The following is a 15,856-nucleotide window of genomic DNA, read 5'->3' on the forward strand; positions in this document are numbered from 1 at the left end:
AAGTGCCCCCTGCATACGTCCAAGATGGATCCGATGATCGTTATTACTGGCCCATATTCCAAGCGCACCATCCCATATATAAGCAAGATGGTGTCGGCTTCGGACAACAGCATCTTGGCCGCCATCAAACTGAACGACACTGGATTTTTGCAGCTGCTGGCTGAGAACGGAAGTCTACTCGGGTCTCACAACAGCACGGGTCAAACACCCTTGCATCTTGCCGCGCAGCTAGGCCGGGAGGACTGTGCCCGCATTCTCCTGTCAGCTGAGCCAAATATCACGGAACAACCACGAGACGTGAACGGGAAGACACCCCTGATGATGGCAGTCGAATACGAGAACCTTGGCGTGGCCAAAGCGCTTCTTGAACATGGGGTTAATGTCGACACAGTCAATAAGCAAGGCTCAGCTCTGTCACGAGCTGTTACTTACGGACTGGCTGACTTTGTGAAAGAACTGATCGATCACAACGCGAAGGTTGAGAACCCCGATTACTATGAAACCCCACTGCTTTACGTGGCCGCCCGAAACGGAGACGAAAGAGCTATCGGGGCGTCGCTTACTGTCTCCGGAATTGACGTTAATGTGAAGGACAGTTCTGATGGAGACTCCCCGCTTCTCGCTGCCTCAGCCAGGGGCCATGAATTGATTGTACAGATGCTCTTGGACAAGAAGGTTGATGTACACGCTGTCAACAAAAAGGGCGAAACAGCCCTCCATCGGGCTTGCTTCTCGGGACATACGGAGGCAGCCCGGATCCTGCTTGCTGCCGGCGCTGACTCGGACATCAAGCTGCAAGACTCGGATGGTGACACGCCACTTCATTCGGCATCACGCCGTGATGACTTGGGCAACTTGGAAATCGCACGCGAGCTGGTTAGTCGCTATCCCATCGACTGCCGACCAACGCCAAAAAAAATACGTCTCCAATTTTACCCCAAAATCAGGCTTTTGGGATGATTTAATTGGGCTAAAAAACCTCCTAAGCGTCTGCACTGGCTTACTCCGCATTGACGTATCTTTTGGCGTTGGTCGGCAGTCGATGGGATAACGCCGAACTCGAGATGAAGAACCATGAGGGTCGCACTCCACTACACTTAGCAATGGCGGCAGATTCGGACGACCTCTTTGAATTCCTCCTTGATGCGGGTGCCGATTTCGGTACTGCCGACTCGAAAGGTAATACAATCCTGCATAATGCCGCATCGGATGGCAAGTGGAAGTTCTGTCATACTCTGGTCAGCTTACGCTTCAATGCGAAGCTCGAAGTCAAGAATCAAGCAGGCGAGACACCACTTCTCTTGGCCGTACGACAGAACAAGCCCAAAGCCGTTGACGTGTTACTGGAGTCGGGGGCAGATGTCAACATCACATGCAGAGATGGAACCAAACCATTGCATCTTGCATGCTCCAAGGGTTATCTTGAAATCTGCCAGACCCTGGTCAGCCGCAACGCCGATGTCAAATCTAAGAACAAGGAGGAAAAAAACCCACTCCACCTGGCCGTGCTAAACAACCACCTCGATGTTGTCAAATTTCTCCTCGACTGCGACCAAGCCCCCTACGTCGACGAGGTCACGGAAGATGACTACACCAGCCTCCATCTCGCCGCCGAGAAAGGTCATTCAAGAATCTGCGCTGCTCTCCTGGACCATAAAGCCTCCATGAATAGGATCACTGACCCGTTCAGAGGTTACGGGGACACTCCGGTCATGTTGGGGGCGAGCTGGGGACAAATTGACTGCCTGAAAGTGTTCATCGGGCATAACGTAGACCTGAACTACGAATATGGAGGTTACAACGCCATATGGAGCGCAGCATACAGTGGTCATGTGGAAACGGTCAAGTTCCTGCTGGAAAATGGTGCGAGCGGGTTCCCGCCCGCAGTATTGAATGGAAAATGGAAAAAGATGACGTTTGATTCCGTGACGGAAGCGACAAAGTCGCAGATTCTAGGTATTCTCAGGGAGGCGAAGCATACATAAGTAGGATAATTTGTAGTCGTCCAGCCTGCATTTAACCAGTGCTTTGCGGCGATTTAGTAGAACCGCTCCGATAGCCTGGACTGACAAAATACAAATTAAAAGAGCACTCGCATTGTTATCAGTAGAATCTCTAAGCGTCGGTCTGCCCCGACACTTGGTGTGTCGTGCTGTCTCCACCCAGGGCTCGCGCTGCATAAGCCCCGTTCCGGACCAAATCGTCAACAACCTCACCAGGTGAGATGGCCGAGCGGTCTAAGGCGCTAGCTTCAGGTGCTAGTCAAGAAATTGGCGTGGGTTCGAATCCCACTCTCATCAACAACACAACGAGCTCATGACGAGTTCACTTTTTGGTGTTTTGGGTGTATCTTGCTTGTTTTTAAGCAAACTGCCATTCTTGTAAACGCTAAAGTCATGGCCAATTATAGTGAAAGACCTTGTAATCGTTCTTCCTATAAGATGTGGGAAGAGAGAGGTGTTGTAAGTTTAGATATCTGTTTTCGACCTTGAGAGTGCGGCCATTCACGCCACCAAGTACGCCAGGAAGCTTATCAGGACAGAGTTTTATTCTTTTAGAATATTAAATATTAAATGTGTACTTATTGGGTATAGTGAGATATTTATAAGGGTGGCTGCATTATATTGCGCGGCATATTGCATTTGTTAGATGTATGCTTTGCTGTGGGTAGCTCATTCTGCTGCTGTTTCTAAACGGCTTGTGTGTCCAATAACTTCTGGATCGGGAATATGAGGAGTATGTGAAAAGCATCTACACTTACTTGTCTCAGAAATAATTTGGTTCGACTGTGTTGACGGCGGAGAACCATGCATATTCAACTTCACGGTGGCTACATGGCAGGCTTCGAATACGAGCATTTATGATTTCAACTGAATTCAGATGGGCATAGACGCTGTCAAGACCATGAAAGTCGCCTTCTTCCTATTGATCACCTGTACAAACTACTCACTGGATCAACGCTCAAAACTCCGGATTGACCGCAGCCTCCCGCTCAAGCTTCCTCTTCTCCCTCTTGGCATCGGCGATCTTAATACTCAGCTTCACGGGCTGCGTCCCTGCGGTCTCGAAAATGTTGTCAATCTCCTCCAGCGTGAGCCTGCTGGTCTCCGGGAAGATGTAGTAGCTGATGAAGATCTGCACGAAGTTGTACACAATGTACACGGCCCAGATCTTGTACCCCAGCTTCTCGACACCGATGCCGATGCCGTACGTGTGGATCACGGCCGCGATGGCCTGGAACATGGCGAACACGCCCATGCCCTTGGCGCGCAGCGGCAGCGAGAGCAGCTCCACCGGGTACAGGTTGTGCATGGTCGCGATGAAGGACGCGCTGCAGATCTGGAAGCAGTAGATCCAGACCACCGTCAGGATCGCCGTCGACTTCAGGCCCGTCTCGGTGTACTGCCAGCTCGTGATGGTCACGGCCGTCTGCGCGAGGATGATGCTGACCAGCCCGGCGAAGATGAGCGTGCGGCGGCGGAAGAAGTCGATGATGTAGGCCCCGACCATGGTGAAGATGAAGTAGAGGCCCGTCGACCCCAGGTTGATGCCGAGCTGTTCGAGCTGCCCGTTGATGCCGATCGTCTTCAGCGCCGGGGAGAGGTAGTAACCGATGATGCCGCCGCCGTTCCACTGCTGGAAGACCGCGTAGATGGCCAGGACCGTGGTGCGGAAGCCCACGGCGCGGGTGAAGAAGACGCGGAAGTCCCACGTGGCGCGGAAGCCGGCTTTTGTGTTCTCGATGGACTCCTCGATCTGCGACACGACGACGTCGACGATCTCGTGGTTGATGTCGTTGTGCGTCGTCATGTACTTGGCGATCATCTCGCGCGCCTTCTCCTTCTTGCCCTTCATGAGGAGGTAACGAGGGGATTCCGGGCAGACGGTGTAGAGACCGATGCAGACGATAAGGGGGAAGATGGCCTGGATGAGGAAGGCGCAGCGCCACTGCCAGTCGCTCTCCCACCCGGTCAAGCCCATCATGATGCCGATCATACCCAGCGATCCGACCTGGAAGAATGCGCCGAAGAAGCCGACGATGCGTCCGCGGAGGTGGACCGGGGCGACCTCGGCGACGTACTGCGGCGCGGTGCAGAGGGCGGTGCCGAAACCGAGGACGAGACGGCCGGCCATGAGGCAGGCGAGGTTCGGCGCGACGGCCTGCATGATGGCGGCGATGATGACGAGGGCGTTGCCGATGAAGTTGACGCCGCGGCGGCCGACGATGTCGGCGCAGCTGAGGAAGGGGGCGCCGATGAAACTGCCGATCTGCATGAGAGCGTTGATGGTGGCGATGATGGGGCCGGCGTCGGGGAAGCCGTAGTAGTCGTGCCATCGCGGGTTGGAGTTGATGCTGCTGATCACGCCCCAGTCGACACCGTATCTGTGCGGGTGATTGTGTCAGTTGCGTAGTTCTTGACGAGGAAATACGAGCATGTGAGACGTACCCGGCCTGGTTGGCTCCCATGATGAGCATGTAGAGCAGGATGCGGAGTCCCGTCTTGGACTTCAGCGTCAAGGCCTCTGCAGATTTGCGCGCGACGTCGTCCTCTGTGATTCGGGTTGCCGTCACCTCTTCCACGGCGACGCCCATCTTGGTCGCCTCGGCGACATCGTCGTGGTAGACCACCGTGTGGTTGACTTCGTCTCGCGGCGCCATGGTGAGGAATGCAGCTGCAAGTCAGTGACTAAAGCGCTCAGGCGCGGGTCGTTTGTCTCCTATGTCAGGGACCTTGAAAGATGGAGGTGGATCAGCGACGAGGAAGAAGCCCAGCTTTCTGGGTCGAGGGATCAGGTTGCAGTGGCGCACCCAGGCGGATATATAGACTCTTGCGGCCTCAGCTCAGATAGAAGGGAAATAAGGTGGCATTCTCCTTTCTGCATACCACCCTCTGCACATCCACGGAATGGCCTTCCGATAGCTAGGTCTCGAACCCTGACTAAGGATGCTATCCCCAGACTTCCAACAGACCGACCATGTGGTTCATCTGAAAAAACACCACTCCATTCCCTATTCTAGTCCATCCGCCTCCAGACCCTACCCCAAAGATCCAACGCTGGACCGGCCCGGCAGCGGCTTTGGTGAAGGATGATTGGACTGGCGGCTGTAGGTCGTGCATCTCCACGTCCGGTGGTGGCCGGGGTGGGGTCGTTCGGCCTGCTTTACCCCGCCGTGATTGGCCCCGGCGTCGGGGGCCGGCCGGTTACCCCACACTCCCGAGCCAATTTTCCTCAAATGATACGACGCCGAGCCAGGGCCCCGGCCCCTTCGTGGGTTGTCTGGGGTTAAAATCGTCCATCAGGACCGCTCCAACATCCCATCATTTTGGGCATGCGGTGATCCGACACTCTGTTCTGATCATTGGCAGAATTGACAAGAGAAAGTCTTTCTTTCATGGGATTTTCGAAATCCCAATTGAGTATTAGCTCCAAATCGTCAAGTCACTTATTACACGGCCAACAAGACCGCAGCGGCACATCGGCTCGACGTTCCCAACCACCACCATGTCCCGCAAACACGGCACCTCGACACCCGGCTCCGGCCAGAACCAACACGACCCCCAACCCCTGCTCCTCCACTACCAGTCCCCCGCCTCTGAATGGTCCGAGGCCCTGCCAATCGGCAACGGGCGGCTGGGCGCCATGGTCCATGGGCGAACACACACCGAGCTGCTCCAGCTCAACGAGGACTCGGTCTGGTACGGCGGCCCGCAGGACAGGACCCCGAGAGACGCGCTCCGTCACCTGCCGCGGCTCCGGCGGCTGGTCCGAGACGAGAGGCACGCCGAGGCCGAGGCGCTGGTGCGCGAGGCCTTCTTCGCGACGCCGGCGAGCATGAGGCACTACGAGCCGCTCGGCAACTGCACCGTTGAGTTCGGCCATGCTGTCGAGGACATGACGGAGTATCGGAGGTGTCTGTGTCTCGAGACGGCGCAGACTAGTGTTGAGTATCGACATCGAGGGGTCTCGTATCGTCGGGATGCCGTCGCCAGTTTCCCGGACAACGTGCTGGCGGTGAGATTTTCTTCTTCGAAGCCGACTCGGTTCGTCGTGCGATTAAACCGCGTTAGCGAGATTGAGTGGGAGACGAACGAGTTTCTCGACAGTATCCATGCAGAAGATGGACGAATCGTGTTGAACGCGACGCCGGGCGGCCGGAATAGTAACAGCTTGTCCATCGCCCTGGCAGTTTCCTGCGACGACGCGGCGGACTCCGTGGAAGTGATCGGCAACGCATTAATCGTCACTTCATCCGCGTGCACCATCGCCATCGGCGCCCAAACAACCTACCGAACCCAGGACCCCGAGGCAGCAGCCGTAGACAACGTTCTCAAAGCGTTACAGCACCCCTGGGCCACCCTCGTTCAACGTCATCGAGAAGATTACCAGAACCTCTTCAACCGGACGAGCCTACGAATGTCCCCCGACGCCAGCCACGTACCAACAGACCAGAGAATCAAAGAAGGCCGAGATCCGGGACTTGTCGCGTTGTACCATAACTACGGCAGATACCTCCTCATATCATGCAGCCGCGATTCCGAAAAAGCCCTGCCGGCAACCCTGCAAGGTATTTGGAACCCGTCGTTCGCGCCGCCGTGGGGGTCCAAGTACACCATCAACATCAACCTGCAGATGAACTACTGGCCGGCGGGACCATGCAATCTGGTCGACTGCGCCATGCCGGTTCTCGATCTGTTGGAGAGGATGGCTGTCCGTGGGGAGAAGACTGCTTCGGTCATGTATGGCTGCAAGGGCTGGTGCGCGCATCATAACACGGATATCTGGGCGGACACGGACCCTCAAGACCGGTGGATGCCCTCTACAATCTGGCCACTCGGTGGTGTTTGGCTGTGTATCGACGTATTTGAAATGTTGCAGTACCAGTACGATGAGGATCTTCATACACGAGCGGCGGCCGTTTTGGAAGGGAGTATTATCTTCCTGCTTGACTTCCTGATACCATCGGCTTCCGGGAAGTATCTGGTCACAAACCCTTCGCTCTCCCCCGAGAACACGTTCTTGTCAGAGTCAGGAGAAGCAGGTATCCTCTGCGAAGGCTCTGCCATAGACATGACCATCATCCGGATCGCTTTCAGGAAATTCTTATGGAGCACTGATACGCTGGACAGAGATCATCCCCTCAGAAGCAAAGTCGAAGAGACTCTAAAAAGGCTTCCTCCACTATCAATAAACTCAGACGGACTGATCCAAGAATGGGGCCTGAAAGACTACGAAGAGCAAGAACCCGGCCACCGGCACGTATCCCATTTATTCGGCCTCTACCCAGGCGACTTCATAAGCCCGTCCAGATCACCCGAGCTCGCAGCGGCAGCCAAGCGCGTCCTCGAACGCAGGGCAGCCCACGGCGGCGGCCACACGGGCTGGAGCCGAGCATGGCTGCTGAACCTCCACGCAAGACTGCTCGACGCCGAAGGCTGCGGCCAGCACATGGACCTCCTGCTCAAGGGCTCGACGCTGTCGAACATGCTCGACAGCCACCCGCCCTTCCAGATCGACGGCAACTTTGGGGGATGCGCCGGGATTTTGGAGTGTCTGGTGCAGTCGACCATCGTTTCGAAGGACGTGGTGGAGATCAGGCTGCTGCCGTCGTGTCCGAAAGAATGGTCCCAAGGCGAGCTTTCCGGGGTTCGTACGAAAGGCGGCTGGCTCGTGTCGTTGGGATGGCGAGATGGAGGTGTCATCCAGTCAGCCTCTGTGGAGAGTCCCGAGTCCGAGGATTCCGAGGCTCACGTTGTTCTTCCAGGAGGCTCCTGTATTGTCATTCGTCCCGACGCTGCATGTTCGAAACATGATCTTGTTTAGGGCTAGGCCGAGGCAACGTGTCTTGGAAATGTAGTTTTGCCATAGTCGTATCTTTATGGATGGAGAAGACGATGCATATCAATCGCATATGCATCCAGAACAGCCGGGAGGACAAAGGCATCAAAAGCATGGTCAAAGAAACGCACTTCATGAGTGTTCAGAAACTGAAGCACAAGTAGGGAAGAACAATCAAAGCTACAGAAAAGACTAGTTTCATTACGTCGTTATCTAGAGAGCTAGGTACTATCAATCAAAAGCGTTCCGGCGCGATTGCGTATACAACTGATGCGCAAGGTAGAGCAGCTATGGATGGCTTCCAAGCCCGGCAACTCACATACGCCCATGATACCAATCGAAACTAGAAAACATAAAAGCCTGCCAAAACAGAATCGATAACCACCAACTCATCTGTGAGTTTACTTGATGAAATCATTGCATAAGCATCCTTGGCCCAAAAAAATGCCAATCTCAGATCTGCTCGTTCTGTGTCTGTGCAAGGGGTTGGAAGTCGTGTAGCCCCAATTGAGAAAGGACTTCATCATGCTCCCTTCCCACTCGAAAGAAAAAGAAAACAGAGAAACCTCTCAATAGAATCCGAACGAACTTGCAATATCGTCCTCCGTGTATTCCAACGGAGGCATGAGGTTGAATAAGAGCCGCGAGTCATCTCTTTCGATTTGCTCAAGATCGTCGCAATGACTTTCAGAAGACTCGGAGGAGCCATCTGTCAACACCGGGCTTGGGTATAATTGCTGGGGGGTACCCTTTCCTTCGGTTTGATGGATGGCGTTAGCCAATTGCTCGGGTGAAGTTTCAGATGGCATCTCGAAGTCGGTTCCCTAAACGTTGCTCTGAGATCCCATCTGTGTGTCGTAGTTCACCGAACCTTGAGGGGCTTCCTGAATGGGCCTATGACGTCTTGCCCTCTTGGAAGGGGCTTGCTGCGACTCTGCCGATGGAGTCCAATCTGGTGAAGTGTGCATAGCGACCGGTTGGCCTTGAAGCTGGGCCTGAACTTGGGCCTGAAGCTGGGCTTGAATCTGGGCTTGAATCTGGGCCTGAATGTGCCGTTGCATGACGGGTTCGTTGTTGTTCATCCTATCATATGAGCGCTTGCCGGTCGGAACCGCATGGCCCATCGTGGGCGTGCTTTGGGATGTGTTGAATTGTGATGCGCCCATCATGCCTTCGAACGCCATTTGGCTCTGGGGTGGCGATGAAGCATTCGACGCTCCATGAGAGTTCTGCCACATGGAATGTTGCTGGAGGGGCGGCATGCCATTGTAGCCGCTGCTGACTTGGGGAAGTTCATTGGGAGAGCGCGCCCCAAAGAAACCCAGATTGTTGAAGTCCTGGTTTTGAAAGCCCTGATGTCCTGACCAAGCCAGGTTGCTCGAGTTGGAAGGAACTGCTCCGAACGAGGCAGCGGTCTGAGGGTATCCCATATAGTTCATCTGTGACTGCATTGGCGCCGTCAAAGGCCAACTCTGGCCTGCTCCCTGAGTAGCTTGAGTGACTGCATTGCGAGCCGGGGATTGTGATACGGCAGACGAGTTTTGTTGCATAGCAGGTTGCTGGTCTGTCATGTTCCGGAGCTCTCTCATTAGCGGGGAATCGCTGCCCAATGAGCCCGTAGAATGCCCCGGAAGGCCTCTAGCGGCTTGCTCTTGAATGTGTCCTTGGCGCCCGCCCAAGGCAATCTGAGTCCGTGTAAGATCAGGGCTTGTTCTTGGCGTCTGCTGATGTTGGACTCCGGCTTGTTGATATGGCAAAACCCCCACTGCGTTGGTAGGATATATCGGAGAGCCTCTTGCGGCTTGCTGCTGCAAATGCGGGATTTCAGCCTCTGTGAGGGGACACTGCACATATCGGACTCCAGATTGCTGATTCGGCGAAAATTGAGACATATTCTTGGATATCCCAGGAGCAACTCCGGCTGTCTGCTGAAGATGCCCGGGCTGCCGATACGAGGGAATGGTCGTCGCCATACCGGGATATCTGGGAAAGCCGTTTGCAACTTGCTGTTGACCCCGGAGAATGGGTGCAATATCCCTGGGTGTCTGGGCTCTTGCAGCGGACTTGGCAATTTGCTGACGTGTGGTGACAGGCAGCATTCTGGAAGAGTCATTGACGTCGCTGGCCAGCTGCGTGGCATGGGGAACGACTGGAGCTGACAGTCCAGTTTTGGCCCCAACCAGGGCGCCAGCTGCTTGGGCCTTCACAGATCGGCTGCTTGGGCCTTTGCCTTTTCGCGAGGTTTTCGGCTTGCCAGTCTGATTTGCAATACCAAGAGACGACGCAGGTGATGGCTGGCTCGTGGCGCTGGTGCTTGGAGAGGGATTGACATCTGTTGGCTTTGGCTGGGAACTGACAACAGATTGACCTGAAAAAATGTTAGGCGAGTGTTGGCTTAGAATGGAGGGTGACTTACCGATACCATTTGAGGGCTGTGCAATGAATGGCATGAACACCCGCATCTTATGCGATGTGTCCTTCCAGAACTCGCTGTTGCCTGGGCCAGACGGCCCGTCGTTGGGCAGGTCGTTGACGGGAGCCAACTGTTCAATCTTGCCAAGCGACGGCGAAGCAGGAGGCGGCGGAGAACAATTAACAGCTGGGACTGCGTCAGTGTTTGAAGAGCAAGTGGGAGAGCATGAGAGTAGCTTACCAAATCGGGCGCTGTTCTTGTCATTGCTGGCGCCGATGGAGAAACGGTTGTTGTCGCTAGTGGTCATCCGCATCGAAGGAGGTGAACCATATGTCGCACAGTCTTTCGCGCTCATATGATACATTCCGTTAAAGAGATTGGTGTTGTCGCCAGTGATACCCTGGCCTATTGAAGGGGACGGTGTAAGATCACCTGTGCCAACACTCTCGGCAGTTTTCTCGACTTCTCTGGCGGTATGATTAATGTAGTCGCGCTCAAGCTCGGTCGTAGAAGGCACTTGTAGGAAGGGCTTTGACGGAGCATCTGCAAAGAGTTCATCCATGTCGAAGTCGGTGTCATTCATGGGCTCTGTGAAGGAGGTGCTATTGTCGCTGTTCATAGCTTCAGCCGTTGAAGAAGGTTGCTGTAGAAGACTGGCTGTGTCGGTACTCTGACCAGTAACGGTGACTCTGCTTGTACATATCTCCGTATCGCCATCGACGACCGGAGAAGAAGTGACGCGAGACTCAGAAGTGACGCGAGACTCAGAATGGTCAGCCTGTACGTTGGTGTCTTCGCCGTCCTTTGCAGAAAGGATGATGGAGTCGTCAAAACGAGTAGTAGCAGGGGCGACCTCGGTGGCAGATTTCTCCTTATCGACATTGACGACCGGAGCGGGAGTGAGGCGACTGCTGCAAGTTTCAGCAGTCGTGTTGGCGGAAACCGAAAGTTCAGGCTTCTCTGCCAGACAAGGTTGAGGCGAGACCGTGTCGTTCCGCGCCTCGGTGGCGTGCTTCGCATCGGTGTCGTCGTTGACGGTGACGGTGGCGTCCAAGAGCAATTGTGCAAGCTCCTGCGAGGTCGGAGAGAGGGGTTGCTGGGCGTTGTATTTCAGCTTGGGATCGGCCCACTTGCACTTGATGTTGGTGCAACGGCCGTCGATTCTCGACACGAGGTCCAGCTTCTCATCGGGACCCGGGTTCGGCACGTAGGGACAGTGGTTGCTCTTGGCGTCATAGGCCTCGCATTCCACTCTCACGGGCCTGGAAGTAGCGCAGGAGCACATCCACTTCTCGTGTCGACACATTTTGCTGACTGCGTCGAAGTCTGAAGTGGTAGGCGGATGTGGTGCAGGTGAGTTGAGGTCGGAGGAGTGATGGTGCCAAAAGTCGAAGGCGCGAGAAGCCAAGGCAAAATGACAAGATGAAATACACCGGAGAGCGATTGAGTAGTGATAAGAAAGGGTAATCGGTAGCTGCTGATGTAGCAGAAGAAGAGAGAAGCCGTCGTCGACGTTGTGTTGTCGACGGCGGATGGGAGCTGTGTAGAGGGTAACACAGATGGGGGAGAAAGAGGTGGTTTGTGGAAAAAAGGGAAACCGTGGAGTGTGGGATCGGAGGAAAAAATAGTATTCGAAAGTGAGGTGGGAGGGCCGTTTATTATTATTTTTTCCTGACCTTTCTCCGTAAGGTCTGGAGGAAGGCGCGACGCGACTTGGGACGTCGAACCCTCCGAGTGGCTCCTGCCTTGCTTAGACGTTGTTTATTCACCCCTTCAAAATCAATTTATATGGGCTTGGGAATGCTTCATTAGCACCTCAAAGTATTAAGCCTGAAAGTATTACTAGATGAAGGCATCGCTACGCCCCTGAAAGATTGTAAAGGCGTCTGCTTGATAGCTGCCTCGTCAAGCAAGTCTTCTGTTTATGCCGCGGGTTCTGACACTGGACCTTTGCACTGGCTACGCCCGAGATACCACCCTTAGAGTCATCCAGAGGTAGCACTGTACGGTATGTTGGATTCATCCAGATTACTTCGCAGTCGTATTACCGACGGACGTCGCCATATTCAGAATCTCACGAGCACACTCCTCCGGCTTCTCCATGTTGACCCAATGCCCAGCGCCAGGGATATGGACGGCTCCACGCCAACATCCATGCTCAACGCTGCCACCTCGCTGCATTGCCTCGAGGGCTCCAGGAACCTGATAAGTTCCCCAGTCTCGATCGCCAGAGATGTACATAGTTGGGACGGAAATCTTGGTCCCCGCAAAAGGTAGGAGGTCTGCCGACAACTTCGGATCCACAAGCGCCCTGTACCAAAGCAGAGCCTTGCTGAACGTTGTTCTGCCGTATTCTTTGGTATATACACAAAGGTCGGAGTCGGGAAGCCAAGGTGTGTCAGCCAGCCTTCCCCGAGTCTCGGCAGGCTCTTGGGACATGTCCAGCTCAATGTTGCCGCGCATCGAAAGGTCGGCTCTCATGACGTAGTAATGTGGCATGACCGCGAGCTCTTTTGCAGTCCAGAACTCGAGAGGGCGAGGTTGATTCTGGCTGTAGTCTGCGGACTTGAGGTGGAAGTAACCCCGAAGAAAGTCGTGAAGTGGCTGGCCAGTCGGGTACGTCCATTCATCAGACGCCTCAGGGGATGCGTTGTAGTACTTGTAGTGCTTCCTTGGAGGGTCAAGCCTGGCGAGAGTGGCCTGAATATCCTCTCCTCCACCAGTGCTGCCATCTGTCGAAGGGCCTTGGATGCCTTTGAATGGATGAGACATCAGGATGAGCGACTTCACCAAGTCCTTCCGAACCACCGTCACAAGCGAAGCAGCAAACGCACCCAAATCGTGGCCGACCAGTGTGTGGATGGAATCGTGCCCAAGACCGACCAGGAGCGCCGTGACATCGTGGACAGCTACAATCGGACGAAAATGCTCATCCGCAATCGGGGTCAGGTCCGAATTGTGCGTACGACCAAACCCCCTCATGTCGGGAGCGACTACATGATACCCTGCTCTGGAGAGCATCGGCATGATGGCGCTCCAGTCGTATGACAGATTGGGAAATCCGTGAAGAAGCAGAATGAGAGGAGGACGGTCACTTTGCTCGACATTTGGGGGAACGGACTCCAAGATGTGGAACTTGAGGCCGGCAGGAGACGTATCGACGAACCGAGAAGCGACACCTTCAGGAAGATCCCACGGAGGAAGTTGTGCAGGATCCATGATGAGAAAGGGGTTTGAATGCTTTCTTGTGTGTAGGAAAGGTTCTAGAGTGTTGAACAATATCTCTGTGTTGCCGAGACTTAAACAATCAGGGTGCCCGGCGCGATAAAGAATCGTGCTGTTTGCTGCCAAAGAAGAAGTGAGGTTGACGGATTACATCATCGGCATTTCGAAATGATGAGTAATCAGCATATCTGGTGGCGCGGCTTGTATCGGCACGGCATTAGACGTTACACCAATAGTAACAATATCAGAGGTCAGAATCAGCACGCTGGTTGTATTTACAACTTTTCATGAAATGGAACTATGTATTAGTTGTGTAGTGAGGTACCTAGCTTTGATATGGCGCTTCCAGGTGCCGCTCAGGACCACCGCTGAGGCGGCACTGGATTTTGGTAAGTTCACCGTTGCATTCGCGGTCAATGCTTAAATTGACGGAAAAAAACGCGTAGTTTGGGTCTTCAAGGTATGTGGCGAGATGGGTGACGCGACGCGACCCGCGCGTTCGTAAAGTCAAATGGCCTCAGACCTTTGGGTCCTCACTGTAAAAAGTGATCGTGTGTTGATTCATGACTACTTATCACGGTATCACCAGACAAGACTATTTTGTCCCTCAATCACAAACTTCTTGAACGTCACTTCCTCTCCTTCAGCTTCAGCATCAACGGCGTGAGCAAACAGACCAAATATCGGCCCAGTCATCTCTCGTGCGACCAAATCTGCCACCTCCGCCGATCCCACCTCTCGCCAATCTTCCTCCTCCTTCTCTCGGTAAGACAGTTGATATTTTTGAACCGAAGTCACGACTCGTAGGTACAACCTCTTTGTAGACGAGTCGATAGAGAACGAGGACCTTTGTTTCTTCTCTTCGGACGTTGTCGTGACGTCGAAGGTAAGTTGTTTCGAGCTAAAGTCGTAGCTCAAAGACACATGCCGCAGGGCGTCTTTGTAGAGCGCGAGTCCTGCAACGACGTTCTTTTCAGACTTTGTTGCCGAAAGGTCCAGGACTACCGAAGCGCTGGAGTCAAGCGATCTCTGGCGTTTTCCGATGAACGTAGCCGTACCCGATGGCGTTGAAATACTAGAGGCGCTTGCTTTGAGCTTGTAAGTCAAGTCGCCAGCCTCGCCCTTGATATCGTAGTTTTCAAGATCTACATTTCTGATGTAGACGTTATCGACATTCTCCGGCGACGGAGGCAGATACTTGATGGCCCCAACCAACCCGGATAAACTGCGCTGGAACTCCATCTTGGGCTGCTGAACCGTTGGCCAACCTCCTTCGGGCCACTCCACCGCGGTCAAGAACGTCTCGCGACCCAGAGGCGGAGCCCCGTTCTCGTTGCGCACGCCCAGCACAGCAGCCCACCACGAACCGCTCTGGTCCTGGAAGAGCTCGCCGTGTCCGATATTCTGTATATACTCATCCGGCTTCCCGTCCGCGGTCATGATGGGGTTGCTCGGACACGACTGATACGGGCCCCAGATGTTCTTGGAGCGCCCGATGCTGAGGAGGTGGTGCTCAAAAGTCCCGCCCTCCGCGACGAGAAGATAGTACCACTCTCCGCGCTTGTAGATGTGCGGACCCTCGGTGTCATAGCGGGCATATCCGCCCCAGATCTCACGGGTTTCCGAGAGCGCCTTGCCCGTTTTGATGTCGATCTCGAGCTGCTTGATGGTGCAGCTGGGCTGCTTCAGACGGTTGATCATCCAGCATCCCTGGACGTAAGCACGTCCGTCTTCGTCGAAGAACAGGTTCGGGTCAATGCCGTGGAAAGGGAAGTAGACCGGGTCGGACCAGTCTCCGGCCCAGATGTCCTTTGTGCTGACGTAGAAGTTGTCCAGGCAGAACTCCTCGTTTTTGCGAAATGCGTTGGTGCAGATAATGTAAAATGTTCCCTCATGGTAGCGAATCGTTGGAGCAAAGAGACCAGCGCTGGAGACCATGACGTTGCCAGTATCTAGGGGCATTACCGCCGTCTCAGCTCGCTCGAGATTGAGCTGCTCCCTGCGGTTTATCGCATTGCCTACGGGTTGTCAGTGATGATTTGTCAGCTTTTTATCGACACTACCAACCAATCTGCTTCCATTGTTGCAAGTCCGTAGATGCGTAGATGGGAATTCCAGGGAATACGTGGAAAGACGACGTGGCGAGGTAAAACACCCCGTCAACGAAAACGACGGACGGATCGGGCGCGAAGCCGGGGATGATGGGGTTGCGGTACGTCCGAGTCTCTGCCATTGTCGGGTGTCGTATTCCGCGGGTGTTGTTGCTACGAGACTTGGCCAGATCAGGGCATGAATGCACTTCGATACTTGTAGAGATCCCGCCCGCCGGCAAATCATGTTTATAACCACATCGGCTGCAAGCACCCCGCATCGCGTGTT

The 15,856-nt window shown here is 54.4% G+C and overlaps 6 protein-coding genes across 6 annotated transcripts; 2 read left to right on the forward strand and 4 right to left on the reverse strand.

Moving 5' to 3' along the window:
• Positions 1-87: 87 nt before the first annotated feature.
• Positions 88-1,985, forward strand: CkaCkLH20_07204 (uncharacterized protein; the record flags this gene model as incomplete). The annotated part of the gene is made up of 2 exons (XM_038889921.1): positions 88-876; positions 1,065-1,985. The coding sequence occupies 2 exons, from the start codon at positions 88-90 to the stop codon at positions 1,983-1,985; spliced, it is 1,710 nt and encodes a 569-aa protein (XP_038744845.1).
• Positions 1,986-2,961: 976 nt separating this feature from the next.
• Positions 2,962-4,660, reverse strand: CkaCkLH20_07205 (uncharacterized protein; the record flags this gene model as incomplete). Its single annotated transcript, XM_038889922.1, has 2 exons — positions 2,962-4,384; positions 4,449-4,660. The coding sequence occupies 2 exons, from the start codon at positions 4,658-4,660 to the stop codon at positions 2,962-2,964; spliced, it is 1,635 nt and encodes a 544-aa protein (XP_038744846.1).
• An 845-nt stretch (positions 4,661-5,505) lies between these two features.
• Positions 5,506-7,824, forward strand: CkaCkLH20_07206 (alpha-l-fucosidase; the record flags this gene model as incomplete). The annotated part of the gene is made up of 1 exon (XM_038889923.1): positions 5,506-7,824. One exon carries the CDS (start codon positions 5,506-5,508, stop codon positions 7,822-7,824), a length of 2,319 nt encoding a protein of 772 aa, XP_038744847.1.
• Positions 7,825-8,663: 839 nt separating this feature from the next.
• Positions 8,664-11,558, reverse strand: CkaCkLH20_07207 (uncharacterized protein; the record flags this gene model as incomplete). The annotated part of the gene is made up of 3 exons (XM_038889924.1): positions 8,664-10,207; positions 10,256-10,438; positions 10,493-11,558. 3 exons carry the CDS (start codon positions 11,556-11,558, stop codon positions 8,664-8,666), a joined length of 2,793 nt encoding a protein of 930 aa, XP_038744848.1.
• A 722-nt stretch (positions 11,559-12,280) lies between these two features.
• CkaCkLH20_07208 (uncharacterized protein) lies at positions 12,281-13,471 on the reverse strand (the record flags this gene model as incomplete). Its single annotated transcript, XM_038889925.1, has 1 exon — positions 12,281-13,471. The coding sequence occupies one exon, from the start codon at positions 13,469-13,471 to the stop codon at positions 12,281-12,283; it is 1,191 nt and encodes a 396-aa protein (XP_038744849.1).
• A 588-nt stretch (positions 13,472-14,059) lies between these two features.
• On the reverse strand, positions 14,060-15,710 carry CkaCkLH20_07209 (xylosidase; the record flags this gene model as incomplete). Its single annotated transcript, XM_038889926.1, has 2 exons — positions 14,060-15,495; positions 15,545-15,710. 2 exons carry the CDS (start codon positions 15,708-15,710, stop codon positions 14,060-14,062), a joined length of 1,602 nt encoding a protein of 533 aa, XP_038744850.1.
• Positions 15,711-15,856: the final 146 nt, after the last annotated feature.

This window comes from Colletotrichum karsti (assembly GCF_011947395.1).
Source record: "Colletotrichum karsti strain CkLH20 chromosome Unknown Scaffold22, whole genome shotgun sequence".
Classification (NCBI taxonomy): Eukaryota; Fungi; Ascomycota; class Sordariomycetes; order Glomerellales; family Glomerellaceae; genus Colletotrichum; species Colletotrichum karsti.